This window comes from Athene noctua, chromosome 8, assembly GCF_965140245.1.
Source record: "Athene noctua chromosome 8, bAthNoc1.hap1.1, whole genome shotgun sequence".
In the NCBI taxonomy this organism is placed as follows: Eukaryota; Metazoa; Chordata; class Aves; order Strigiformes; family Strigidae; genus Athene; species Athene noctua.
The window spans coordinates 19,956,616-19,983,989 of record NC_134044.1 but is presented as its reverse complement, the minus strand read 5'-3'; the positions used below and the strand labels follow the sequence as shown (position 1 = coordinate 19,983,989).

Below are 27,374 nucleotides of genomic sequence, written 5' to 3'. Positions count from 1 at the left end.
TGTAGGCCAGTCTTTAGTCCCAATTGTTTGTGCTTTAACCCATCCCAGAATGCTGTTATATATTATTTTGTATGCTAGTTGAATACTGCTAGAGGAGACAAAAATGAACGTGTAAGGTGCAGGATAGCAGGGAATTCATTCTTCTCCTCTCAGGTTGCACCCAGGAACAGCTGCCCATGTTTTCCTGGGGTCCACTGACACAAGCAAGCATGGACATCCACTGATGCAAGCACAGACAGGATGCAGGTGATCATATTATTTTAGCCAGGAGTAACTGTAGATTTACTTGTGCTAATACAAGGCATGCACCTTAACATGCTGTGTCACAGCAATTGGCAGTGGCCAGAAACCTTTGTTCTTTACACAGAAGGAGACAGAAATGAGAGTTCATGCTGAATTACAGAAATATATTGATTCATTTATTTCATGCATGTGTTGAAAGTGATTAGAATATAATTTACTGTCAATTTTTTGAAATAAATATATAAAGAAAAATATGTGTGCCAATTCAAAGTAGGTACTTTAAGAGCCTCTGGTAATAATTATGTCTGAGTGTTAAGGAATTGTTTATTTGCTATCAGAGTCAACATTTATTTGTAGCTCATTCTGATTAATTCAAAAGTAGCAAAGTCAGGAAAACCCTAATTTCTAAGCAGGCAGATACTATAGTTCTCAGTAACCACCCAGTTACTGGTATTTTTTCTCTGCTTGCTCTTTTGTCCTCTGTAGCTTGTGTTATCGTTTCTAAATATATTCTGATATACGCTTTTCCATGGGTTATGAGACTACAAGATCTTATATGATATTATTCCTTTTATCTCAGCAGGAATTTAACAAACTGCTTCTTTCATTTATGTGTTAATAACAACTAAAGACTCAGTAGAGTTTCAGGACTTCATTTGGATGTGATATTTTGTGTATCTGAAGCTCAGTTTGGTTTTTTTTCACATTTCTGTTAAACAAAAGCTGAGTTATCACAAAGATGTTTTTACAGTTTGTTACTCAAAAGGAGTTCTCTGATATCTTTTACTGTTATTCATTTGCATTGCTAACATTCAGTTCTTCTGGGAATGCAACTTTGTACCCCTGGCAGCACACTTTTTTTTTGCTGAAATCACATTGGAATTGTGTTTGTTAATTTACATCACATCAGAATTATCCTTGCTAATTTACAGGGCAAACGAACTGTGTATCTTTATGCTGAAGGAAAGCGAGGAAAGTGAGAACCGTAAAGGACTGCTGCCTCAGAGCTGCTGTTGCCATAGAGCTGCTAACGAGGAAAAAAACTGCAGCATGGATTTCTTCTGCTGTTGAAGGTAAGATGAGGGCACAGCAAAGACTGTAGGAGGGGGAGGGGAGGCAGAGGGAGGGAGAAGAGGAAGAAAGTCTGAGTCCTTGCTGTCTAAAAAAGGAAATTCAGTTTCAGTGTTCATGAGCAGAACTGCTGGTGCAGAAGAACAAAGCTATCTCAGTTGTTTAGGGTAGCAAGAGTGATGAGCAAGCAAGCGCACTCCCATGCTTTCAGGAGGATATACTGCAAAGAAGGGAGGGAGAAGAAGAGTGACTATGGTTTAGAAAATACTCACTGCTGCCTCAAGATAGCTGCCTTTTGATACTACTTTGGCATTAATATTGTTCCCCTGGGTACAGACAGCTGTGAAAAAACTCAATAGGTAGATAAGCAAGAAGAAAAAGTGGCGGTAAAAAAATTTAGCATAATTTTGAGCTGATGAATTCTGTCTGTATGTATTAAAATGTGTCAGTTGTTATTGTGCAGTGCTGTGAAACCTTTCAAAGTGCAAGTGAAATTATTTTTTCTGGTAAGATTGTTATGATAACTTGATCTGTTATCAAACATTTATCAATGATCTTTCATCTTCTTTTATCTAATAGATGTCTTTTTGAGTGAAAATGTATAATAAATAACTGAAAAGTAAATCTTAGATACTCAAGAATACTGACTGCAGAACTGACGATATGCTTTCTGTGGAATCTTTTTAATGATCATTGAAAAATTACCTGCAAAACACTCATCCAAAAGCTGTGGCTGCTGGTGGTTCTACATTTGTCTAGCATGTTATATATTGCAGCTTTTTACTATCCTTCACCTGCTCCTTCTCTCAGTCTTTTGGCCCTTTTTGAGATGAACCTGCGTGCCCTGCACAGCAAACCCAGCACAAACTGCGATGTTTGCACAGTGGGGCCTTGATGAGAATGAAACAACCTTTAGAGGCAGTAATAACACTATTTTAGCTATGTTGATAATAGTATGCTGCTATTGCTTAACCAGCTGATTGCTGTAGTATTGAGCGTGCTTGGATAGAACAGCCCTTCCTTACAATTTGTTGTTTTGCACTTTATCACCATTTATCAGATAGTGTTTGGTGATTTCTCCTGGAGTCTGAAGATTAGGTCAGAGTGAATTTCTCCTATACCAGCCAGTTACCTTGATTGAGAATCACCAATTCAGGCTGTAAATAAATAAAAATAGATTAGATTAGGGATTCAGAATTTTTTTAGCATTAGTCTCTCGCTGTGAAATTGATATTCTTTGTGATTATAGCATTTAGCTCATACATGCCGTTTCCCAGTCATGAGTGGCACTGGGCGAGGTATATTGATCATGAATGCATCAATTGCCATTTCAAAGGTATGTCATGAGGAACTCGATGTGTAATTGTGTTTTTACTAGTCACACAAATTTTGTCAGACTCATTAGCTGCAGACAGTTTTTCTGCAGTCTTCAGAACCATTCTTTTTATTTACTGCAGTCTCCAATGCAGTCAGTGGTTGATGACATCCTGTTAAGATTTGTGTGGGTCCCTTGAGCCAGTGCACATGAAGATCAAGTCTTAATCCAGTGCACATGAAGATCAAGTGATCCATGATTGAGGCAACCCCTGGCAATACAAGTGATTGTGATTTAGTTCAGTGTCAGCAATGTCATCTTCTGCTCTGAACAGTTGTTAATATTTTGCTGAATTGAATAATTGTGTTAGGACTGAGTTCCACAGAGCATTAGGTGCTGCATTTTAGAAGTTCACTCAGTTTGTGGATCGAAACAGTTTGGGTTCTGCAGGGATCTGAAATAATTATTTAGACAAGTATGACTGTATAAAAAACACCTCTGTGTAGAGTAACTGTTCAAGAAGGAATGGATGGTCCCTATGCAGACTAAAATTTAGTTGCTTTAAATAAATATTTAGTGGAAGGTTAATGTTGTGGTCTTAGATCAATTTAACGTAGTTCTTCGCTGACAAAAACAGGTAGCCAGAAGCACAGTGTTGCTAATTGACAGGTTATTCTCACAAGTTTGCAAATAGTATGTATATTCATTGGTTCTAATTGATAGTGGCTAACATGTACAGTGAAAAAGAGAAGAGGTACAGTAGTACTAATACAGACATGTCTTGGCTGTTTAACTATGCCCAGTGTGTGACATGGAGTGCAGATGCATTATAACCTTCATATCCATGCTATTCCTATGCTAGACTGTCAGCTACAACCAACAGATCTATCAACTAGTGAAAGCTTCAAAGGTGTCTTGGTTGTCTTACAGTAGAAAAGTAACTTAATCTGCAGTTAAACAAAGCAGAGGAGTTGTCTGTAAATCTACTAACCTTTCCATACATTTATATGTAAATCTGAAGAAAGAGGCGATCTTGCAGTTTATGCTTGTTTTTCCCACTTCTTCCCTCTGACTTGTATTGTGGGAGTGGTCAAGAAAATAAAGTATGGCAAAGTATTGCCCAGAACACTCTAATTCCTGTATTTGGGCCAGGAAAGAAGCTACTGAGCCGCTAGTGCTGTTGTGGTTAAGGCCAGGACCTGCATCAACTCCCAAAATGTAAGAGCTATTTTGAGGGTTAATGCTGCCCATAATTACCTTTTTCTGCTTGCAAGGTGTTGCACTGCTCAGTGTCTATCTCAGCCTGTTCCAAATAGTATCAATTTTCTACACCATGGGCTTTGGCTGAGTGCTCCAAGGCCTGATTTTGGAAATGCTGAGTACCCACAATGCTATTTAAAGTTAATGGGAGCACAGGCTTCTCAGCAGAATTTAAAATCGGGCCTCTGTGCTCAAAGAAGAGATTTTAGTTTAGCAGTCACAATACTGCTTAAACGATCAGTCTGAATTCTAGATACATTCTAGAACTGATTTTTTTGGTTTGTTTTTTATTTTTTTTTACAAAACATATTGACAATACTTGATTGATTCCTGGAAAGTTGAGGTATGTCCTGTTATACCTCTTGGGTTTTTTAAAAATTTTGTGAGCATTACTATTCTTTTAGTTAATGTAGAGTTAGGACAACAGCTGGCACATATGAATGAATTCAGTTATAATAGATTTGCTTCTCTGATGCTTTATGGCATTAATCTTTTTTCTATTGGGTTGAATGGCAAGGAACTAACTTCTGCTGACATGTTTAAAGGTTAGAATAAGAAATAAAACAATGTTCCTTTATTGTTTAAATTTCTTTGTGTCTGGTGGATTTCTCAAGGTACTGAACTATAGTGTTTTGAGCATGTAGTTCGAAGTCTTTCTTTAAACATGCTATAGCTACCCCTGCTCTGTTGATGAGCATGATGTTCCCCCCTTGATATCAGTAATCCGCCATTCTTGTCTACCCCAACTCTTTGTGTTTTTTTATAGTAATCTAAGTTTCAGTTAAAAACATGACCTCCCTGGATAAAAGGTGCATCCTTATTAATTTTCTGCCTTAATCAGTTTTGTTTGTTCTCTCCCTTGTTTTTTGCTCGTATGATTATTTTTGTTGTTTCAAGCCAAGAGGTCTGTTAGGGCTCCTCTAATAAGTACATCCCATGGAAGATGGAGAGTCATCCACTGCATTCATGCAGGGACTTCTCATACAAGATATTTTGGGTTCAGGCTCTTCAGTTTTAAAACAAATATACTTCTTTGGGATGACTCTGGATTCTGTGGCAAATTCTAATTCTCTGTGACTCACTTTGAACTGAAACAGCAAGGTAAATAGTTTGCTGCGTGAAGACAGTAGTTTAATGCCTGATCTTCAACACACAGATCAGCACTGTCAGTGCTGAAGAGAAAAGAATCACTATCAGGTTTATAATCCCTGTTACTCCATACTGATAGGAGTTACTCCTTTGGAGCTTGTGTTTGGGTTTTCACTGAGCAGCAGATTGAAACCAGTTCAGGAACAGCAGTAATGTTAGTATTCATTGTAGCAAGATGCCTTACCCAATTAGGAAAACCTTTACTCTTTTTTCCTTAAAGCAGCTTTCCTCTTACTTTAGAACATGGTAAAAACATTATGTTATTAATTACATTTTACTAAATGAACATCACTTAAAGCTTAATTAAAACTGTGAAAGCTGAGTTATACTAATGTAGTGTTGTAAACACAGCAGAATTAGGAGTTGTGAGTAGCTGGTCACAGAATTGAAAATACCTATTCCCTTTGTTTTTTTAAGAATATCTGAGGAATTTGTATATTAGATTTCATACAGCTTTGTCTATACAACAATGGCTGTGCAGTGTTGTAATTTCTAATTCTGTAGCCACTTAACACCCATTCTATCCTCAGAGCTGGTACTCCTAAACTGGGAGCAGTTATCTTGCTGGATGAGAAACCTGAGAAAACAAGGAAAGAAATGGGTTCTTATGTCTTATCAAATGCCAGTGTTCGTTGTTAATTCTCCCCATTGTCTATTGTCAGGTGCCTGTACATGTCCTATAACTAGTTAGGAGAGCTATGTGAATTTAGCATTAGAGGATAATTGGAATTGTCAAGTGTGAGTAAAAAGTTGTGTCGGAATCATAGCAAAAATTCAATAGGCTATCCATAGTAAAGCTGAGGAATTTTTCATACATCAGTTAAAATACATATTTTGTCTTACTGCCACAGATGGAATGAACGAGAGTATGTTAAATCCAGACATCTGCAGAATGGCCATCAGGTGGCTCTGGATCTCAGCAGTATCATGAACAGAGGTTTAATTCAGACATATTTTTATACTCCAGACTCCTTGTTCCGATTATCTGTATCAGTAAGAATGCAATTTTTCTGGTGCAGGACTAGCTATTATTTTTTATGTCAATGAAATTACACTTAGAGCATATTTATACACCTTGCTCGTAATAAGTAACTTGGCAAATTTTTATGCTCTTTTGATAGAGCTTAATATTTAAAACAGATTGCACAGATGTGCTGTTTTTATCTACAGTATTACTAACCCAGAAGAAACACTGAGCGTTAAACCTACTAAACCTTTCCTGGCAATCACAAAACCCGAATTTGGAGATCATAAAACCTGTGGCAAAAAATCTGCCACCTGCTGACCAAGGAGGAAAGTACTTGTTAAGCTCTGCGGTGCACTGGATAGAGATCTCCAGCGTGATTCCAGCCATAGGAGAAACTGATAGTTTTGCAGAGCTCGTCAGCAGCAGATCTGAAAAGCCCTGGTCAGTAGTTTTCTGACAGCATATTTTTCTGTTAGAAAGTGCTGTTTTGTTATAATTAAAACTTTCTGTGGGAACACGTCAACGAGAAATTTAAATGTTCCATTCTAAAAATATCAGAACATTCTGTTTCAAAATTTTTAGACTGGAACACTTTGATTTTTATTCCAGAATGATTTTTTTTTTAAAAAGTAATTAGTTTTGCACATTATAAAAACAAGAAGTCAAAATTGAAATGGTCATCTTTATATTAAACATTAATGAAACCTCACATCATCACTGTAGCATGTGGTAACTTCAGTGCAGTCAAGGACCTAGGAGTCTTGGCTTTTAGTACCCTGCTCTGACCACTCAGTCTGTCTCTCTACTTATGGTCATGCGCTGTAGGGAGAATACGTAAAGAGTGTGACTATCTTCTCATTTGGATGAGGGAGATTGGATATGGAAAGAAAACTTGGTTTTTCTCATCTTTGCATCTTTATTTCTTTTATTGTAATTTTTGCATGAATTACTTAAATTGCTACAATAATTTAAAGAAAAACTGTTTTGAACTTATACTCCTTTTAGTAATACAGCATACACAAAGAGTTCCCAGTTATAGCCAAAATCATACCAGTCAATATTCAGAAAAAACAAAAGCAAACAACTAAAGATAACTCTCAAGGCTTTCCTTTGCCTAGCTTTTAAGTTTAGTACTTGTCATGAGCTAAAAAGATAAATTTTTCATTTTATCCTTCCAGGAAAGGAATAAAAACCAAAACAAACCAGGATTTGATTAATGATAGATTCAGGAGTTATTATTTTTATATCTTTCCTTAAAATGGGACTCCAGCTAAGTTGTATGACTTCTTAAAGATTGGTAAGTTTGTTTTCAGAAAGAAAGGAAATACAGTGGTTCTGACTGTATATCACCACTTATGACAAATAACTTATCCATCTATGCATCTATCTAATATATGCCTATATGCCAGCCAATTACACTGTGTTAAAAAAAAATAAAATGTTTAGATGCACATAACCAGGCTGAATTTATACTCACAGGGACACTTTCTAATTTTCAACTTCCTGATTTTTAAAATATCATTTTAATGTGGCTTTTAATGCAATTAGAAAAATGAAGAAAAAGAAATTGCACGTGCAAAATCAGTGATTCTTGCTCAACATGGACTATCGGAAGGGTTGAGTTCTTTTTCTCACAGTGTAGTTATCTACCATGTGAGCTGGGGAGGTAACTGAACACAGACAGTTGTTTACCTCTGTAGGAACCAGGCACTGGAGAGGGGAAGTGTGCCTACGCTGTCAGGGGATGTTTAGATTCAGAAAGTATGAGTTCAGTTCTGTGATGTGTAAGTGACTGTCCTGTTACAATTGGAGAGACCCTCCTCTGCAGGTCTTTTGCTTTTCATTTTTGCTCCTACCTCCCCTCTACAGTTCCTGTCCTCTTTGCTTCTTCACCATGCTACCTTCACCCACTTCCCCATCCCATTCTTTCTGTTTCCATTTTTGCCACTAAGTTGCTGTTTTCTTTTGTTCTTTTTACCCTGTCCATATCATTCCACCCTACCTCTGCTCTTTCCACTTCTGTGTCTTCTGACCTTTCTTGTAACTATCTTCTCTTTCAGGATCCTCCTGAACCTTTTGTGCCAATACCTCCTTATCCTGTTGATCCATCTGTTTCACATCCTCTGAGTAGTCTTCATCTATCTAGTTCTTCCTCACCAGTGAGGTGATGGCAATAGAAGCATAGTACGCAAAAGAAGGACGCGTTCCTAGCTGTTGAGTGTAGAGTCTTGATGCTACAGCAATCCTAGTAGTTGGGATGAAAAATTTCAGAGAATATCCTTTCTGTCTCTGTAGCTATGTTGGAGGATACTTATACTGTGGTTTCAAGCTATGCGGTCTTTTTCAACAGTCAGTGAAGTGTTACTGTTTGTAGCACCTTACCCTTTCAGTAACCTTTTATGGGACCAGGTAGTGGTTCGAACTGGTGAACCAATCTGGCATTAAAGTATTTATTTATTGCTTGGTGTTTTTTCAGCTGAATAAGTTATTGGATCCATTCAGAGGGAAAGTATATTCAGTTTGCCAGAAATACTTGGTGCTTTTTAGCTAACGTATCCCACCAAAAACTCAACTTTTGGAAGATACCCAGAATAGAAAATTCAGTCCAGTTTCTAAAGTATGCACAACCTAATAATGGAATAAGGCAAACAAATTTTAGGTAACTCAAGTGTTTGCAATTTTGTCATCTGATCTGTAATATTTGTGCACCTCTGCCACATGAAAATCTGTCAATCATACTGCCTCTACTACGTAGTTAACATAAATACCCATAGGGAATAACAAAGCTGCTTTGTTTAGGATTCTTTCAGCTGTCTCTGTTATCTTACTCAGCAGAACAACCTGCTGTGATAGACTGGTGGTAATATTAATTTGTTTAAAGAAATTGACAGGTAAAACATATTCCTTTATTTTATTTTGTTCATTAAAAGATTCACTCCAGTAGATTAGAGAAATATTATTTCAGACATCTAAGAAAGACATCCTTGCTCTCTATTGGCTTGCTTTTGTCTTACCCATATTTGGTTGAGATTCTTCATGTAATCTGTGACATTCTTTGTGCCATTGCTTTAAACATATTCAGTGAGATATGATGCAGTGATTCACTTTGTGCTTATAGCAACTTGAGGCAAATAAGATACAATTTTAACTTCTGCAGCAGAAGGCTATTGACTTGCCTGGTCCCTTTACTAGATGGGTTCTGAATCGTTGGTGCCGTTGCCTGATTTACATCTTTGCAAATATATGCAAATACAGACTATCGCCATATGGTCTTAGGTCCCCAGAAGTGCTGATGACCTACTTGAATATCTTAGTTAACAGAATAGGAGCTTGTGCCTCTTCACTTTTTATACATTTCAAAAGGCAGTATTTATCTTATTTTTCTGTGTATAATTTCTGAAAAGGATCCTACAATGTTTGAATTATAGTAAAGCATCTAAGAGATCAAGGTCTTTGTTTTGGGGAGGTGTTGAATTTTCTGTTGCTGGATTGATGTCTTCTGTGGCAGAAGGCAAGAGATCCTCATTTCTGAATTCTCTGGTAAAGCTGGAAGGAGCTGGAAGGTCCATAATTTGTTTCCATGGTTTTCCAGGACATCTGGGGAGAGGAGATTCTGGGCGATCTGACAACCCATTAAATAAAGAAGTGTCAGGAAGAATTAGTGATTCTGCAGGTATACTGGTTTCCTTTCTTGCAACCCCAGGATTAACTAGCTCTGGTGCTGTTTCAGCACTGGATGATGGAAGGGTTTCATTTTGATTAAAACCCCTTTCATTGGACTCCTCAGAAGATTTGGGGGTTGGATGTTTATGTTTACCTTGTTTACTGTGTTTTTTATGCCCACACCCATGGCTAGTCCTGTGCCCACAACCAATTTCATGACTATGCCTTTTGTCAGGCTCACGATCCTTTTTATATTCATGCCTGTGTTTATGCCCATGTTTATGCCTGTATTTAAGCTCAGGTTCACCTTCACCTTCTGGTTCCTGTCCACCACCTTCTCTCATTTCTTTCTCAGGTTTTTGCCTTTCTTCTTCATTTATATTGGAGCATGAAATTTCTTTTGGCTCCTCTTGTATAGCAAAGCTTCGGAAAGGTGTGAATCCAGGAGGCCTTCTTAGAAGTATGCTCTAAAAAACATTGCAATAATAGTCGTATTTGTTACATGAACAAGAACAATAGCTTCAGATTTGGGAAATTTAGAAGTTGGCTTGTTGCAGTACATGAGTCATATAGCAAAAATATGTTCTCAGATTTTTAAAGTAAACGAAATAATTATCTTTTCTATCTATGGTAGGCATGGAAACATAAACATTGCCTCAGATAACTCCAGAGTATTTTAGCAGTTATATGTTAAAAGAACAATTCATATATCACTGAAATTCTGCCAGTTTGACATGAGAATGATACTATGGAGAGGAAAACGTGTACTGGTTTTAATTTATGAACAATACAGTTGATTTCTAGGACTAAATGTCCCTGCACTTGTTAGAGTATAACACTCTGATGTGTAGAACCAGTTTATACTAAAGGTTAACACATCTCTTGGTAGTCTCAATACCAGAATATACAAAAGATCTGGTTTGTTTTGTTATATGAAATGCAACTACTCAATTTTTTGTTTCTAGATTTGAAATACGCATTTCATAAGATTGCTTAGAAATAACACACATAGGTTAAAGCTGATAATATGAAGCATTCAGTTATTGAGTAAACTCCATTTCCCCATTGCTGTTTAGCTGGAAGACAAAGACCGAACGCATGGTGTACAATCCCTATCCAACATGGATTTCGTTTCTGTCCACTAAAGTGTCTGATCACTATCTAACTGCAAATCAGAATTGTTTGGGGTGGAGCTAAATTTGAAAGTTGGTGTGGATACAGTATTGTAGTGAAAACAAAGAGGAGAGACATTTATTAGTTAATACATAGTGAATGAACAACTAGTTATGCAGGTGCTGAGCACTGTGAAGTTATTGATTATAAATGCAGGTTAATCAATCTCACTATTAAAAAACCTGCAATCACCAGAACTAAAAAAAATTCTGATAATAAAAAAGATTTATGTTGCATTCTGAGATTTTCAAACTGACCCATGTTCAGGGGTAGTTAGTTGTGGAGCTGGGTAGGAAGGAAACTGAAGGATCTTTCTACAGAGACAACTCGTGGCAGGACATCTGTTCCTCTACAGATATGAAAAGATTCGCAGATGCTTTTGAAATCCATGGGGTATAGTTATTGTGTTGCCAAATATATTTCTGTCTCGATTTTTAAACCCAGTATGAATAGTAATTTAAAGGAGCTGATGAGCCTTGATACTTCAGAGCTGAACTGATAATGTAAAAAAGTAGTCAATAGGCAGCGTGTGCTCTCTGTCCTGTTACTCTTGCATTTCTGTCATCCCTGTGTTGGCCAGTCTCACCTTGTGGTGAAACCAACTTCGATGTAACAAGTTGCTGAGGTCAGAGGGGCATTACTGAGGTTGTTAAAAGAACTATGAGTTCCTTTATTTTTGGTACAAAATATGGGATAATTTGGAATGGATAAAGAATTTAATGACTGCCTTTGTTCTGTACTCTACTTATGATGATGGGCAATGAAGAGGAATCATACCAGTGATCGTTCTTTAGAGCAGTTAACCTGGGGAGAGATTTTATCCTCCCCTGCGATCACGTGAATTTGTGCTTCACATGGCAATGGTACCTGTCGACAAAACAAAAATCAACACATTAAGGACACAAAACATTAGACACAAAGTAAGAGAGTCGTGCATGAAAAAAGAAAAAAAAAATCTAATCAATACTTTTAAATACAAATATACTTGGAATTCTACCCAAATATCTATGAAATCCATCTTAGTGATGAAGACTTCTGTATTGGGACACATCTCTGCTTAGATTTTGAGGTTATAGTATGCCTGTGTGAACACTTCAGTCTGACTTTGGATTGGAGATGGAGTCTTGAAAAATTGTATTTTTCATCTCCTGCACTTTTAGAGCACTAACTGTTTAATCTTCGTGATATTCCTAAGAAATACTGTTTGTCAATGGTGTTTCTCCTACTAAAAATTGGCAAATTGAGATAGAGAGGCTTTTTTTTTTTTCCTATTTAGTGCCTGCTGATTTTAAAATCTCACAGGTAAGCACTATTCATATGGTGGGAAAAGAGAGGAGAAATAAAACCTTTCTTTCCCAACCAACTCCCTTGCCAATGGTTCTGGCCCCATCAGCATTACTTTCCAGTGGCTGGAACACATTTTCCTAGTATCAGCATCATGCGCTCCAGAAACATCACTCCTTTGCATGCCAATAACACTCCAATCCCATGTTTTCCTTAGCTGCAAATCCACAGAATAAGGAGTACATCAGCTATTTCATTTTGCAGCAGCCTCCTCCCCCTGTTTCTTTGATTCATTATTATCAAAAGAAAGTTCCTTTTGCTTTGCAGTGAACACTGATCCTGCAGTTGGAGTGACTCACTTTAAGATTCATGTTTTACTGCCATTGTCACTGTCTTGGGTTATGAACAGAGAAAAGTGTCCTTGTTAAAACAAAAATTTTCTGAAAGAGGTAACACAACTCAGGATATGATTTCACTTAAGTGTTCACAATTTCTGGTGCAAATTAATTTGTCTGTTAGGAACGTAACAGTTGGCAACATCATTGTGACTTACACTGTCTGGCATGGTTTCACAGTCTTCATGAAGTTTTTCAAACTCTTTCTTTGAACAGTTTGTCTTCTGGACTGCAAATATTAAATGGTATTTTTGTCCTGCAACCGCCTGAAAAATTAGCAAAAAGGCTTTCCATGATGAAGGCATTTTACTGAAAAGGGTTCACAGAAAAGATGTTTTTCTACAAGCTTGAACCACTTATATTCTACAAGTCCTGACCACTGGGACAACATATGTTAAGAACAATATTAAAATATTTGGCAGCAAACTTCTCTGCTTCTAATCAATGTACTTATTTACTCCAGTTCCCATTTGCAAAAATTCCAGCATTGAAATTGAAGGAAACAGAAAGGTCAGAATAATATCAGGGCCACAGTTTTGGCTTTGCTTTATTGGATGCCTGTAGTAATTTCATTAATAACAAATGAAATCATTAGAGACACCACTGTAGAGAGCCAAATATGATGTAAGAAAACTGGAATGTGAGTAAAATGAAGTGTGTGATGAACAGGCTCAGTTAAAAGTGAACATATTTGCCAAATGCATTAAGGAGAGAAACTGCCTGGGTTCAGGAATGTGCCTGGTACGAGTTCTCTTAGTATGTTTTACAGAGCCCAAGATAATATATCCTGCTTCAGAGACAGCATGCAAAACATGAAATTCTGTCTATTTTGTCTATTCTTAAAATGTATACCTGCTAATATCAGTCATGATATGAAAAGTGAGAAAGAAGAAAAAAGTTTGAAAGAAGAAAAAAGGTTTAAATGAAGAAAAAACACAGATATTATTAGTAAGATAATATGAACTATTCAGAAAAACTCCAGTGTGCTTTTAGTGCCTTCTCCAGTGGTACTCCTCATTTTCAGGAGTTGTTGGCAAAGTATTTTTTGAACTACTCCACTGCCTTATTTTCAATTCTGTCCTAAACCTCTGTTTTGATATGTTGGGACAGTAAACAGGGCAAATGCTGACCAATGTTATCCTCTTGATTCCTTGTTCATCTTTACTCAATTGTATTTATCTGTATATCTTAAGTCATGCATAGATGTTCTCTTGTGAATCTAGCTGGAGTATTATTAGCAGCAGAATCAGTATATAAATTAACATATCTAAGGGAAATTCGGAAGCCCCATTTCTTGGAGCTTATATCTACTGTATGGTAGACAGTTGCTTAAAATAACATAGAGTATTGAGGTGGTGGATCAAGTGGGTAGTTTCTACTTTTCTACCTTAAAAGTTTGTTAGACTGGTAAACTGTGGGGTAGATATACAGAAATCAGATACCTTAAGTCAACTTTTTCTCCATGCTTTTAAAATCATGTTGTTTTAAGGAAAATAATTTAAAAAAAAATCAAGAGATGGGAGATTTTTAAATAACTTCTGAATGCAAAACAATATGGATAAAATTTTGCAAGAAAAATTGCATGGATGTTTTAGTTACCACATGTATCAACACTTATAGAAAAACATTATTTCAAATTAAATACAAACTAAGCTAACATTCAGCTTAGATCAATAACACTGCCATGTCTGTTCCTCGTTTCTGTGGTATATCCCAACCTGAACCGTCGCTGCTTCTATTTCTCCACCTTTATAGTAGAATTCATCATTGCTGTCGGAATTATACTTTTCCATAGAAACTTTCAGTAGTTCCTTCAGTTCTGGACTGTCTTTTGGGATAGTCTTTGGGCAACCACCATAAATGCCAGGAATTACTGGTTCTTCAACTGAAAGAAACGAACAGATTTCAGATATAAGGAGCAAAAGGTTCAATGTAGATAAAGGCTGGGAAAAACAATTAGTTATAAACCCCTGCCTTCTGGAACACTTTGTATTTGGATCTATCAAATGAAACCAAAATATCTTTGAGTTTTACATGAACAGCATTATCATGTCTTGATTATTTAAAAGAGCACTGCATCAGCACTTAGTGTTGCATTGGACACTTAAGTTTTCCCATAGAAACAAAAACTGTGTACCAATTGCGGGTAACTAGCAAATAAAGAGGGGGAACATCTACACCTATGGAAGGACACGAATCAGGTGAAACAAGAAATGCATGTTATTGGCAATGAATGAGTATGTTGAAGAATATCATTATAACTTCTTGAAGAAAACCAAGTTTGAATGGGTGAGAATGCAGCACATGCTACATGGAGTAGTACTGTACTCCCTGTTCTGAAGCTCTGTAGCTGCAGTAAACTGTGCCAAATGGCTGGAGGAAAAAGTAACAATAAGGATAATTGATTCAGGAGTTTGACTGTAATGAACTTATAAATTCCAAGTAATTTATTTAGTGGGGGGGAAAGAAGCCTCTAACATATCAAATGTAAATATAACCATGCAATATGAAATAAACAGTGATAGTATCAATAGGTGAATTATCAATTTTGGACAAAATCTTAAAGTCTTCAGCTCCTTTGCCTTTCAAAAGAGTACACTGGAGCCCTTTGGAAAGTTAGAAGTTACTTATTTAAACAACGTGATATTAACTTGGTTGTCATTGTGGTGGAAAATAATTAATTTTTGTAGGATTGTTATACTCTTTGAGTTTGTATCTTTTAATCTCCAAATGCGAGTCAGCAACTAGCTCCATGTCCTAGAAACAGGGTAGTATACAAATGATAAAATGTAACTTTTGGCTGCATATGAAATACTTGTAGGAAGTGAAAAAAATCTGTGGTAATATTTCATTAAGAGGCCGTGCTTTTCTGGTCACAGAAGAATTACTTTCTCCTGTTACTATCATCCATTTTCATCCCTTGCATTTTAATGTTGTCTTTTTCTTCTTTTTTTTTTTACAATTGTAAAACCCAGAAAATTGCAGAACTTTTAAAATTGATAGTGCCTGTGACATACCTGGAAACTTGCATTGGCTTGCAGTATCTATGATCTGTGCCTGAAGATTTTTATATGCTTTGGCATCACATTTACCTACACGCTGGAATAAAAAAAAATCCAAAAGAGCTCCTCATTATTTAGAAATAATGAACAAGTTCACATCCTAATACCTGCCTGCTAACAGAATAAGTCAAGCATACTACTACTAATTCCTTCCTTCCTTTAATATATGGGGAGCAAGAAGCCTGCAGAGCAAGAAGACAGTCTGCAGAGCCAACAAATGATCAATGTTCGAAAGGACTGCTCTGAGAAAATAAAACCATAAAAGAGAAGCTAAACGAACTATTTGTATGTATTCATTACAGAAGGAAAGGGGGAGGATTTCAAGCCAGAGTCCTATTTTATGGAGGACTCACTGAAATTTCTGTCTCAAATGGTAAAGATGAAAAAGAAGATTATGCAATTAACAAATCAAATATTATGGAGTTTCTTGCATTTACTCAGGTGTTCTAAAGGTACTGTAGTAGATGACTAGCTTAAAATTGCTTTGATATCTTAGGGCTGGAAGAAAGCAGATGCTGATCCTGTTCTGTTTTATAAAGGTTATAGACCTACAAAACTGATGTCTGTACCATTCAAGTGATTAGAAATGGTAATAAGGAAAGAACTAGGGGGTATGAATACATCAAGGAGAGAACTGGGTTTTGTTGTAAACAGAAGTCATATTTTGCAGATTTGTCAGAGTTCTTCAAAAGCATCAGCAAAAGTGAGTAAAGAGACCTGTTGATAAAGTATACGTACATTTTCAAAATGGTTTCAGTGAAGTCCCTTATTAAGGACTCTAAAGGAAACTAATCAACTGTAGAAGACGATGACTGTAACAATTCAAGATCTTAGGGCTATGACAGATACTTATAAAATGTCATCCATAAAAAAAATCTGTTTAGTAGTTGTTTAGAAAAAGTAATTTAAGAAAAAAAAAAAGTCAAGGCTTATTATCCAGGTTAGGGAGAATGACATTATGCCCCACTATAGCTCTGTGGTTCACATGCGTGTTGAATACAGGGTGCAATTCTAGTCTTCCTATTTCAGAATGAGTAGTACAGAGCTGAATAAAGGTATGAAACAACTAATTTGTTCATTCCAAGGTATAGCATACTTTTGGAATATCATATTTACTAATGCCTGTCAATGATTTATTAGCAAGGCTGCTTAATGGTTTGGAGGATAAGTAATAAAGATCCAATCCCACAAACCCTGAATGATCAAAGCAGTATGTGAATGAGCTTAAGGTTTAAGAGCAAGCCTAGGTAATAGAGAGACTTGCTCCAGCCAGTCTGATTCTCACTCTCCTATTATATACCACAGTGTTGTCATTCTTTCCTTTTTTGATCAATGCTTCTGAAACATTCTTGAGATATCCAAGGAGTAGTTTTTGAACAGGAGAAGCTGTTGAATGTCACACTCAACAGTATACTTCCACAACAGCTGAAACAGGCACGAGTCAGGACTCCTGTGGTTCCTCCTCTCCTGTTTACCACCACTGTTCATTATGACTCTGTGTTCCTGCCCTCTACCTTGTATTTACAGAAGCATTTATCTGACCCCCTGATGAGCTGGTTCAGGGAGCTTGGTTGAGAGGGCAACCCTGCTGTGGATGGAGTGATGCACTTCACTCATAGGAGAGAGCAGCAGTATGTTTACTGATATAAACCAAAGTTTGATAGTAAATGCGACAGTGGTTTAACAAGACTCAATGGCAAGGTATGCTTGATTTTTACTGCATAGGGGACAGGGTCAGACAAAACTGTCAGGGACACCCTTCCATTGAATCATGAGGTTCAGAATAGATACCCTTGCTTTCTGAACTCCTTTTCAGAGAGGAGTCTGGGTGTGGCTGGATCCAATCCTAGTCCCAAACTTGGTCAACGGTTTATGTCTAAAGGATTATGTGTGCACACTCAATCTTTTACATCCCTTAGCTAAGATTTCAAAGTTACAGCATACTTATTCCCAATTCACTTACCAAGTATCTGATGTGATAATGATTCTCTCCAGCTCGAGGAGTAACCTTAAGAAGTGTCCCTACTCAAGGGGAGATCCTGGTGTGCAGCCCGCTGCCGTGCAGGAGAGCACCATCAGCCCTGGGGCTACCCACTATTTATAGAGTAAGGTGATTGACTTACAGTCATATTTGCATACCAGACATATTTTGGTTGCCACATGCTCAACTAGCCCTCAGCTGTTGAGCAAGATTTATAGCCCTTATCTATTGCATCATGTCTCCCTAGAGTCCAGCTTAAACCAGGTGCAGCCATCATGACCACCACTGGTGGCTGTTGCTTTAAGAAGAAGGGGGTGGAGGGGAGTAGACAGCCACAAACCCTCTATTTTTAACATTTAATTCTGTTACAGGTCAGAGAAGTTGAGAATGTACCTGGGTTTGCATCACTGTTTAGCTAGAGTATGTATGTTTGTTAATAAACTTCTTTCAAAGCTCTCTTATTTGGACTGTGGTAGAGGTTAAGTACTAGTTCAGCTACTTACTTTTCTTAGAAAATATGTCTTAAGATGGAAAAATGGAGATAATTTTGATTATTTCTTTTTGGGTTGTACCTGAATAACTTGAATATATGGATAGAAACTTCTCAAGGGATTTATTATTTGTGTGAGACTGTTTAGATTCCGTAATCTGTAAACATTTCCATGGTTATCTTAGTCACTGATTCAGGAGAAGACATCGATGTTCTAATTGCATAAATAGACAGTCATCTATAAGCCTAGATTTAAACTTCATTCAAAGTGAAATAAGACTATAAATATTTTCTTGAGTCAGATCTCAGTGAATATTTGTTAATATGATATTTTCTTGGTAAAGATATTTTGAAGATTACTTACACCTCTTGAAGTGGGTTTGCACTCTGGAGTTAAATCTTGAAATTGGTCTTTGGAGCAATTAGTCTCCTCAATTTCATATTTAATTATGTAATTCCATCCAGCTACCACCTGGAACAGATGTTTAGGAGATACATTATGTAAAACAATACAAAGTTGGAAGTTAAACTATTAAATGTGATTAGAAAGAAAGCAAAACTATTATAGTGCCTTCCATCCATCAAATCACTTTGCAGTCACTTAGCCATAGAGTATTCATGGACAGCAAAAAAAGTCTTGTGATACAAAAAGTAAACTAAAAGTCATGCATATATTACAAGTGCACTTTGTATTTGAATTCCACTTCTGGCAAGCCTGCAGTCTCATAATACTTGGTTTCTTCTTGCACTTTCCTCTAAAGTATCTGTTACTTATTACTCCCAGTGGCAGGAAGCTGGTCTAGATAGATGACTACACTAATACAGCTTGGCAAGTCCTATGTTCCTGAGCGTGGGACATAGTAAAACAGTATCTGAATAATGTAACTTTATACTGCTGGCATAATTTGTTATTGAGGCTCCTGTATTTATCATCTACCTATAATTGTGTCTGTCTTGGGCTTTACCTTCCTCGCCTGCTCTTTTCTCCAGATTTGTGACCCTTTTTTTTCCACTTTCTCTTCAGGAAGCAGTTCAGTTTTCCTCACTGTGGCTATTGCTTCTCAGCCATGAAATCTCTGCATGGCACAGTGTTGGGTCAGGTAGCATTGGATTAAAAAGGGGAAATAAAAATCAAATATAGGAACTTTTCATCCCGGATCAATTAAAATGGAGGGCTCTGACTAGTCTTTGTTGGCCAGAAGTGACATGATGGTTCTCTTTCCAGCTGCTGGATTGCAGTCTGTCTGTGACATTTTGTCATGTGGCTTAAACATTGTGTAAGCTTGTCTTTTGATTAAGATGATCGTTGCCATCAGTAAATAGAAAAAGGACAGTGTGAATTAAATCATGGGTCAGATTGACGTGATACCACAAGATGCTTTTTGGCTAAGTAAGTACACACACATTCAAAGAAAATTGTATTTATATTTAGTGTGGGGTTATAAACTAGTTAAAAACCAAATAAGAATCTTTACTTTCTAGCAGCATCACACCAATTCATAGGAGAGCCTTTCACAGGGGAATAATTGTTCCATAGAATACCATATGACATAGAATTTCTGTGACCTGAGCTGTCATTTCTTGCAAAGCAGGTATTCCTGTGTGCAGAAATCTTTCAGCAGGTGGCATGCTGGCTTTTTGTTTTTAATAACCATTTTTCCTATATGGGGTTTACCCATCCTATAGTGTACAACAGCTGCTGACATATGGGTCCTATTGCATTGCAAAAACATAGCTGCCTGCTGCTGTTTGAGAGGCTGTAGATATACGAGACATCTGTGCAGGCTGGCAGTTTTGGCACGGAACCTAGGAGAGATCTGCTCCTGCTGGAGCTTCGGGGAGAGGCCAAGTGGAATACCCAAGTGCATCTGAGATGACACAAGATGCCTGTGTCAGCACTGAAGGCAAACAAACTGGTGCTAAACGCTGGTTAGATGCAACTGCAGATAAAGAAAAATATGGTTGCTATCAATTTGTAAAGTTGACAGCTCTGAAAATCCAGTACGTAACCGTTTATGATTCCTTATAAATCAAGAGATTTACAGGGTCTACATAGTAGATGTATTTCATATGCTTTTATTATGAAATATAAACCACCTTAAAATCAGAAATGTGTACATAAAACAACTAAGGTACCTGGTTTGTTTTTTTTTTTTTTGTAAAATTTAGAGAAAAATCATACACAAACCTGTCTTTGAGCTTCTTTTATTTCCACAAGCTTAAAAAGGGCGGGTTCAGCACTGTGCCTGTTAAACTTTTCAATGGCTTCTTTCAGAATTTCTGACACTTCTGAACTGTCAGTTGATATAGGATGAAAACATCCAAGACATGCAGCCTCAGCAAGTGGTATCTTCAGTGCAGCTGGAAAAGAAAGAAACAAACAAAAATATAGGACTTCGTGTAAAACAGCCTCAGGTTTTAATTTTTCCTATCTGGGAATGAGAGAAAAGGTTCAATGAGCAAGAACCTTTCCTGCTTTTAATTGAAGTGATCAGCAAACCCCACATTTAAGTTTCAAGGCCTGCAAAGATATTCATTGTATTTAGAAACATGCTTTGGTTTGTGGTTGTAAGGGGGCATCTGTGGTATGAGGATTCAGGGTTTCAGCGGCAAGCTTCATTCAGAGGAACAAGTGAGTTCAGGAGTCAATCTCTGAAAAACCTTGCATGTAGTTTTGACACCATTAAAGAAAGGTCACCTCTCATACAGTCAGGGAAGAACCAGCTATAACTAAGGAGATGTTCTTCAGATTCTTCAAAGCTTACCCACTGCGTGCAGCTGCTTACTGTCCTCACCATGGATAGGATGGGGACTTTGGCAGGATGTTTTGGCTCACCCATGTGAACTGCTCTGACTCTGAGCTCCTTAGGTACTGTAGTTGAACTATTCTGTTGCTGTGTTGTTTGAACTCCCCCTGCTAGTCACGATGGCTGCCAGTTACCACTCGGTGTTACCTTCAGGCTTAACCAACTGGATTGGCTGTGGATGGACAAGCTTGACAGTGATGCTCAAACTTCTGTTTCCTACTACTAATCCTATTAACTCTCTTTCCCTTCTAGTAATCATGGATTGGATTTTCATAAATTAATTTTATAGTTCAGTACATAAATTAATTTCATGATTCAGCGAGCTTGAGAATGAATGTAGGACAATATGTGGTCTCTGTGGAATTGAAGTAAAATTTGTGTGCCTGATCCTCAGCTGGCATAAATTGGCTTTAATGAAGTTATGCCAGCTTGCACCAGCCAGAAAACCAGTCCAGGGTCAGTATGATTAAACTGTTCCACCAAGAAGGCTGAGCAGTGTGGTACCTAACGTGTTGGGCAAATCCCTCACCAGTTCGGGTCTCTTGTTTCTGTTTGAATCCTCTGGATTTGCTTTGGCTCCTCTATACATTTTTAATATCTCAGTATAAGCAATACTATTTAGTCTTAGCTCTCCAAGGGATACGTGAACAAAGTCTGGACCTTTATTTCTAGCATCACTTATTTTGACTCAGTAATGACAAATATATACATGTTACAAAAAAACGTGACTGTGCTTTCAGGGAGTAATCATGAAGGAGATAATAAAACAACAGTACACCCAGTTCTAAACCAACTGTGGTCTCAGCATTTTTGTAAGTGCTGAACAAATGTGTGTTTTTTTTTCAGAGCTGCTATAACTTGTTAAGAAGAGATGAGCTACTTAGGCTGAATAGATGATTCATTTAATTTATGTATGTTTCTTTAGGTTTCTAAGCAAAGATTCAAATGCAGATTTCCCGTGCATTCTCTGTGGGATTCACACATCTTTTACTGGCAACTAGATGTCACCATTGCCCTACAAATGTGTCTAAAGTAAACGGTGTTTATTCAGTAGCAGAACATGGAGTTTGTGTGTACTGCAGTTCCTAGGAGGACACTGGCTGTAGGTACAGCCATTGAAGCTTTAAACACAATAACTAAGAACAAAAAACAAAGATACGCTGCCAAACATCTCAGAAATCATGTTAAATGCTTCTGTAGTTATTATGCATTTAGCTTCCCGCTACCAGTTGAATGGATATTTTAAAACTAGCTTGGGTATGTTGTACATGAACACTAGACATAGGCATATAGAGATCTCAGTTACAAAACTTTAAAACAATGTGATTTCTTTCTAATAAAGGAAATTACTATGTAGGCAAGAAATACAGTTTATTGCTTATTGCTAAGGTCTAAAAGATATCACAGTCTCTCTCACATAATTACATCACTGCTAGATTTTTATTTTGTAATTGAAACTTTTTTTTTGTTCTTTAGCTGGGAGTAAATATTCGTTTTCGTAAACTTTAGCAAATAATTTAGTCATTTTTAATTTGGAGAGAATTTAAGTACAATTTTGTTATAAAAAGTGTTTTCCTAGTAATTTCTGGCACAATTTCATACTTGTATAAGTAAGGACAGAAAATTAAAGTGTGACAAGTTACATCTAGTCTCTAAGTTAGTCATATGCTTATGGTCTTAAGCGAATTCATTTTAACTTGGTATAATTCCAGTGTTTGAGGAAACTTAGTACACATGCATGTGCGGGTTTTCATTACCCTAGATAGAAACTGCCAGTGCTTCACTGACTTAGCCTGTATGTGTATAACAGCAAAGTGAAATTTTATCTTTAACATGTAGTTGCTTCTGGAAGATTATTTAAATTGTCTGAATAGAATGATAAGGAACTCCCACCTTCAAAATCACCTGACAGTCTCGGTATTATATTTTTCCCATTCATACTTGTCGAGTGCTGCCCCAAACAGTTACATACCTGGAAAAATTTTGCAATCTTGCGAAACATTACTTGTTTTTTCATCATTGTTCAAGTGAACTCGAGCTGTGCATTCTCCTGTTTTCTGCAAAAACACATGACAGCATTTGTCTTAAATTTGCTGAAGAAAAATACAGTGCTATATATTCTTCTAGGTATTGAACAAAGTTGACAGTTGCAAATTGAGTTTGGGGTACAAGTTCATATGTACATTTGTAGTAATGTCCAATCTGCTGTTTTGTTACTGGAAAAGGAACTGATTTGTTGATTGTGAGGAGAGCAGGGAATGAACTGAGCAGATAATTTGAAAGATTGCTTTGTATCATGATTGATGTGTATTAACTAACTGTTTACAATCAGAATAATGAAAATAAACATACCCTTGTAAATAGTCTGTATAAATTGTGTATTTACCTACCTTCCTCTCCGCTAGTACAAGATATGCAGCAATGACCATGGCATTTCATTTGAATCATTTATTCAGATGATATTATCACCATCATCCCTTTCTTTGCACTGTGTACTGTGTGAAATAAGAGTGACTTCCACTGAAATGTGCAGCGTTCCTGAACGCTATATGTGTGTGTGCCCCAATCGTACCTTCTCTAGGTGCTCTCTAGTAGCATGAGCCAGATATGCTTTGCACTGCTAAAAGCCCTCTGGTAATTTTTCCTGCCATAGTGGCTTCCATGTCAGTATCTTCGTTGGTGCAGATCTGAAGTCAATTAGGTTATGCAGGTTTCCATTATACATAATTAATAGAAAGTTTTACAGCCCTCACACTCCCACAGTGCATGTATCTTCCGTTGAATTTATTGTGAACCTTCATCTTGAAGAGCTGAAATGTTCCCTTCTGCACATATTCAGGTTTATAATGGTAAACTCATGATTATAATGGTTAACTTTAGAGTTGCAAACATTTCTGTATGTACTTTAGGTCCTATAAGCTCTCAAAAGCAACACAGCTAAAAGAGTTTAATTCTCTACTGTATTTTTCCCCAGGCAACTGCAGTCCTGGTCACGATGCTGATGCTGCTGTACAGAGAGACCTTCTAAAGAGGACAGATACTTACAGCCTCTGCAGGTACTTTGTAATCACAGTCTTGCCAGAGTTTGTTTTCCTCAGTGGCACAAGTGGTTTCTAGTATTCGATATTTCACATAGAATTGTGTGTTAGGACCTGCCTGGATAAAAACAATATACATTTCATCATTTGCATAGTAATAAATCAAGTGAATAGATAAGAGCTTCAGAAGGTAAATACTATTCATTGGTTACCTTATATTTTATAGTATGGTTTCGGATTAGCTGCTGGTCTCCCTGCAAGGTCTCCCAAATCTTCTTAGTTCAATAATTAACTTACCTAATTATACTGCTGAGCCCTTACCTACAATTACAATATGTTGATACAATAGATACGGTATGCTCAACTACCTTCATTTTAACTTGTTGTACCAAGGGTTTTAAAACCAGAAAGAAATGGTTAGGTTTTATACTCATATTCAAATGTACTCCAGATAAGCAAATTTGGGTTGCTGCTTGGATAGTTAGCATAATTACCAGCTTGGACTGTGCCCCTGTCTGACTCCCTCGCTCTCACTCTTGGCCTCCTCCCAAATCTGTCTACTTTCCTTCTGTACAACCCTACAGGCAGCCCAGAAACAGCAGCCAGCAGCCCTCAGGCAGCCTGGCAGTGCCCGAACTGCCTTTACTCTAGGGTAGCAGGGTACTTAAGCTGCCCGGCCTACTCAGGGGAAAGGGGCGAGGAGGGCATATGCTCTGGAGCCAGGCTTTGGCAGTGCCTGCAGTTTTCCTGTAGGCATTAAAGGCTGAGCTGCTCACGAGGGTAGCCTCAGGAATCCTGTAAGATGAAATACAAAGTATTAAGCAAAGTTTGGCCTGGCCAGTGGAAGTTTTTTCTGACATCGGTAAATCAGTAGGGGGCATTTTCTCCTTACCATAAACTGAATAGTGAGCCTGTGCCGACAGGTAACGTTAGCACACTGCAAGGTCTAGGGCTTATCCTTTAGAGGAGATATAAAGCCAGAAGTTACTAATCTTTTACAGCCACTAAAAATGTTCTGCCAATGTGGCTTTTCAAATGCAAACACAGGCAGTTGCTGTACTTTGACACTGGTTATCCTCAAATAATACTGCTGGAAGAATTAAGTGATAAATTCTTGCTTTAGTGGTACCAAGAAAGTGAAGCCGAGCTGATGCGGATGGAATATACTGGATTTACACTGGTGTGGACACAGAGTTATGTTCTGTTTTCTCTCAATTCTTGTTGTGTATTGCTACAACTACAAAGAGGTGTAGAGGTACCTGGTATAATGGTTGAAGGTTGTAAAACAGGATGAAAGGTTTCTAAAACTACAATGGACTTAATCCTCAGCAGGTGTAAATTGACATTTATGGAGCTGCATCAGATTATACTGTCTGGGATGTGGTTTTAAAAAGAGCTAAATTCTGTTCTCTGTTACAGGATTCTAATCTGCAATAAATCAGCTCAGTGAGTAAAGAAAATATGTGAGAAAAGATATTGTTTCTGTACATTATTTGTTGTTGGTTTATTTCATTATTATTATGAACAGCTATGCCTTTAACTGGGTCATGTTCAGTCTTTCACCAGTCAGCTTTTATGTTTTATTACCTTATCAATAATGAATGTACATGAATATGTAATAACCAGCTATTTAATTAATGCATTCAACATTGCAAGACTAGCAAGGAGTAAAATCTATACTCTTTTCAGAAGAAGAATATTGAATATGAGGAAACCTCTATTGTAGATTCCTTTTCTCTGTTTTTTATTTAACATCATAGTCAGATCAATGATTCAAAGTGATAATTGATCTCCACTTCAGATCTTTTAAAGAAAAGGAAAGATGGATAGCTAGAGAAGGAAAGATGAATAATAATTGCAACAAATATGTGTTCTTAAGAGTAGAACATTGCTTAAGATAAAATACTGAAACTTATATCTGTCCTTTGGGAACATCAGTAAAAGGAAGGTGGTGTTACAGCTCTGATATAAAGATGTTTGCATTTGGCTGTTGTTAAGGATGTGTGTAGTTCAGTGAAGATGGTGGGACTATTCACTTGTTTAATATTAATTATATAGAGGGTTTGCCAGATTTTAGTCTTTGTCATTAAGTGCTAAAATCTCCACAGTTTGAAAACAGGAAAACCAGAGGGTAGGTGCCAGAAGATGTGGGTAGTTTACTGTAAGGCATTTAACAATTCATGTCCCCTTTCTATCTAGGTAAGTGTCTTGTGATTTTGGAGTGCAAAATATTCTCTCTGACACTGGGTTTCTTGTGTTTTACATGTGAAAATCCAATCCAGTAGAAAAAAATGCTAATGTTGTTTTAGGGTAAAGTAATGCTTGTCATTATTATGGTAATATCATCTTTGTATGCCTCTCAGAGGTAAATACTCTTTTGTTAGATTAACTGTACAGAAGGACTCCAGACAAAGGATCATGTTTCATTCTTTTTTTCTTCTGTAATTTTAGCTGTCACCCTATTCGAATAAAATACCACCTAGTGCTTTTAGATAGATCTGTGACTCAGGACTAATGTCAATCAAATATATTCACAAACAATTTGTTCACAGTATTGCCAAATTTTATCAGGTCATTCTTTTTTGTGTGTTACACCAGCTCTTCCCAAGTCAAGAGGTTTTTTAGTAAGTGCATTTTTGCCATTCATCTGTAAACCTTACTGATGATGGAAAGAGGTAGAATTCCCAACAGAGAAAAGAGAAAACAGAGTGGACTAGTAAGACAAATTGTATTAGCGATAGAAATTTTCTATTCTTTAGTCCTTGCATTAATAAGCAATTCACCAGCATGCATAGTCCCATTGATGAGAACATAATATACATCCCTGCTTGTCATGGTAACAAGTGTCTTACTGTGCAAGTCATTTCTTCGATTTTTTAAAACCTTTCTGGAAGACACTTTGCTGTCATGCTTGCTCTCTTACGAGCGCAATAGAGATAATCAGATTCAGAGTGCATAAACAATTCTAACTTTTCTGGTTTTTTGCAAAGTCTACTTACAGTTCTCTTGGCTTCCATCACCATGTATAGAGCAAACTGATTACCAGTTGCTTGGTCTCCATTGTATTTCTTCAGTGCTGTATCGACAGCTTTAAAGACATCAGGGTCATCACAGTCCGAAAACTCAAATGAAAGAGGGGTGGCTGTGCTAGAGAAAAAACTACAGCACAGTGCTAATAGAATGAAAGGTTTCATAATTGGACAAAAAAGGCCTCCTGAATTAGAAGGCTCTTTAAAAACCAAATGGAAAAGGAATGCCTGACAGGGTTTTAGTCACCTCTACTGTTTTTCAGGAGCAATAGCTAAGTAAACAAAACAAGTGGGCTGCTGGGGTTGGTTAGTTCTCATCATACCCTGTTTATACTGCAAATAAACTTCTGAGTTTATCTAGATAAACTTTGTGTGGTCACCAGAATGACTCTAAGGTTATTCACCTGCCATCAAGATAACAAGCTAAATGGCTGCAGCTGGGGACAG

General features: G+C 37.1%; 1 protein-coding gene and 1 long non-coding RNA gene across 2 annotated transcripts; one reads left to right on the top strand and one right to left on the bottom strand.

Moving 5' to 3' along the window:
- The first annotated feature begins 138 nt into the window (after positions 1–138).
- LOC141963192 (uncharacterized) lies at positions 139–23,916 on the top strand. Its single transcript, XR_012634060.1, has 3 exons — positions 139–246; positions 1,176–1,316; positions 23,835–23,916. It is a non-coding gene; the product is annotated as an uncharacterized LOC141963192 (long non-coding RNA).
- On the bottom strand, positions 9,037–27,092 carry KNG1 (kininogen 1). Its single transcript, XM_074912295.1, has 10 exons — positions 26,898–27,092; positions 23,906–24,016; positions 22,833–22,917; positions 20,242–20,414; positions 18,418–18,525; positions 15,538–15,619; positions 14,239–14,405; positions 12,679–12,786; positions 11,619–11,708; positions 9,037–10,135 (listed from the first exon to the last, which is right to left on the bottom strand). The coding sequence occupies exons 1-10, from the start codon at positions 27,090–27,092 to the stop codon at positions 9,428–9,430; spliced, it is 1,827 nt and encodes a 608-aa protein (XP_074768396.1). The 3' UTR covers positions 9,037–9,427.
- Positions 27,093–27,374: the final 282 nt, after the last annotated feature.

What these genes read in the sequence shown, in the direction of transcription:
- KNG1 (XM_074912295.1), bottom strand. Translation starts at nt 27,092, where the DNA reads ATGAAACCTTTCATTCTATTAGCACTGTGCTGTAGTTTTTTCTCTAGC. An exon ending in TAGAAGCAGCGACGGTTCAG is followed by an intron (nt 12,787 to 14,238) that starts GTTGGGATATAC and finishes CTAATTTTTCAG; the next exon opens with GCGGTTGCAGGACAAAAATA. An exon ending in GTGAAACCATGCCAGACAGT is followed by an intron (nt 11,709 to 12,678) that starts GTAAGTCACAAT and finishes TTTTGTCGACAG; the next exon opens with GTACCATTGCCATGTGAAGC.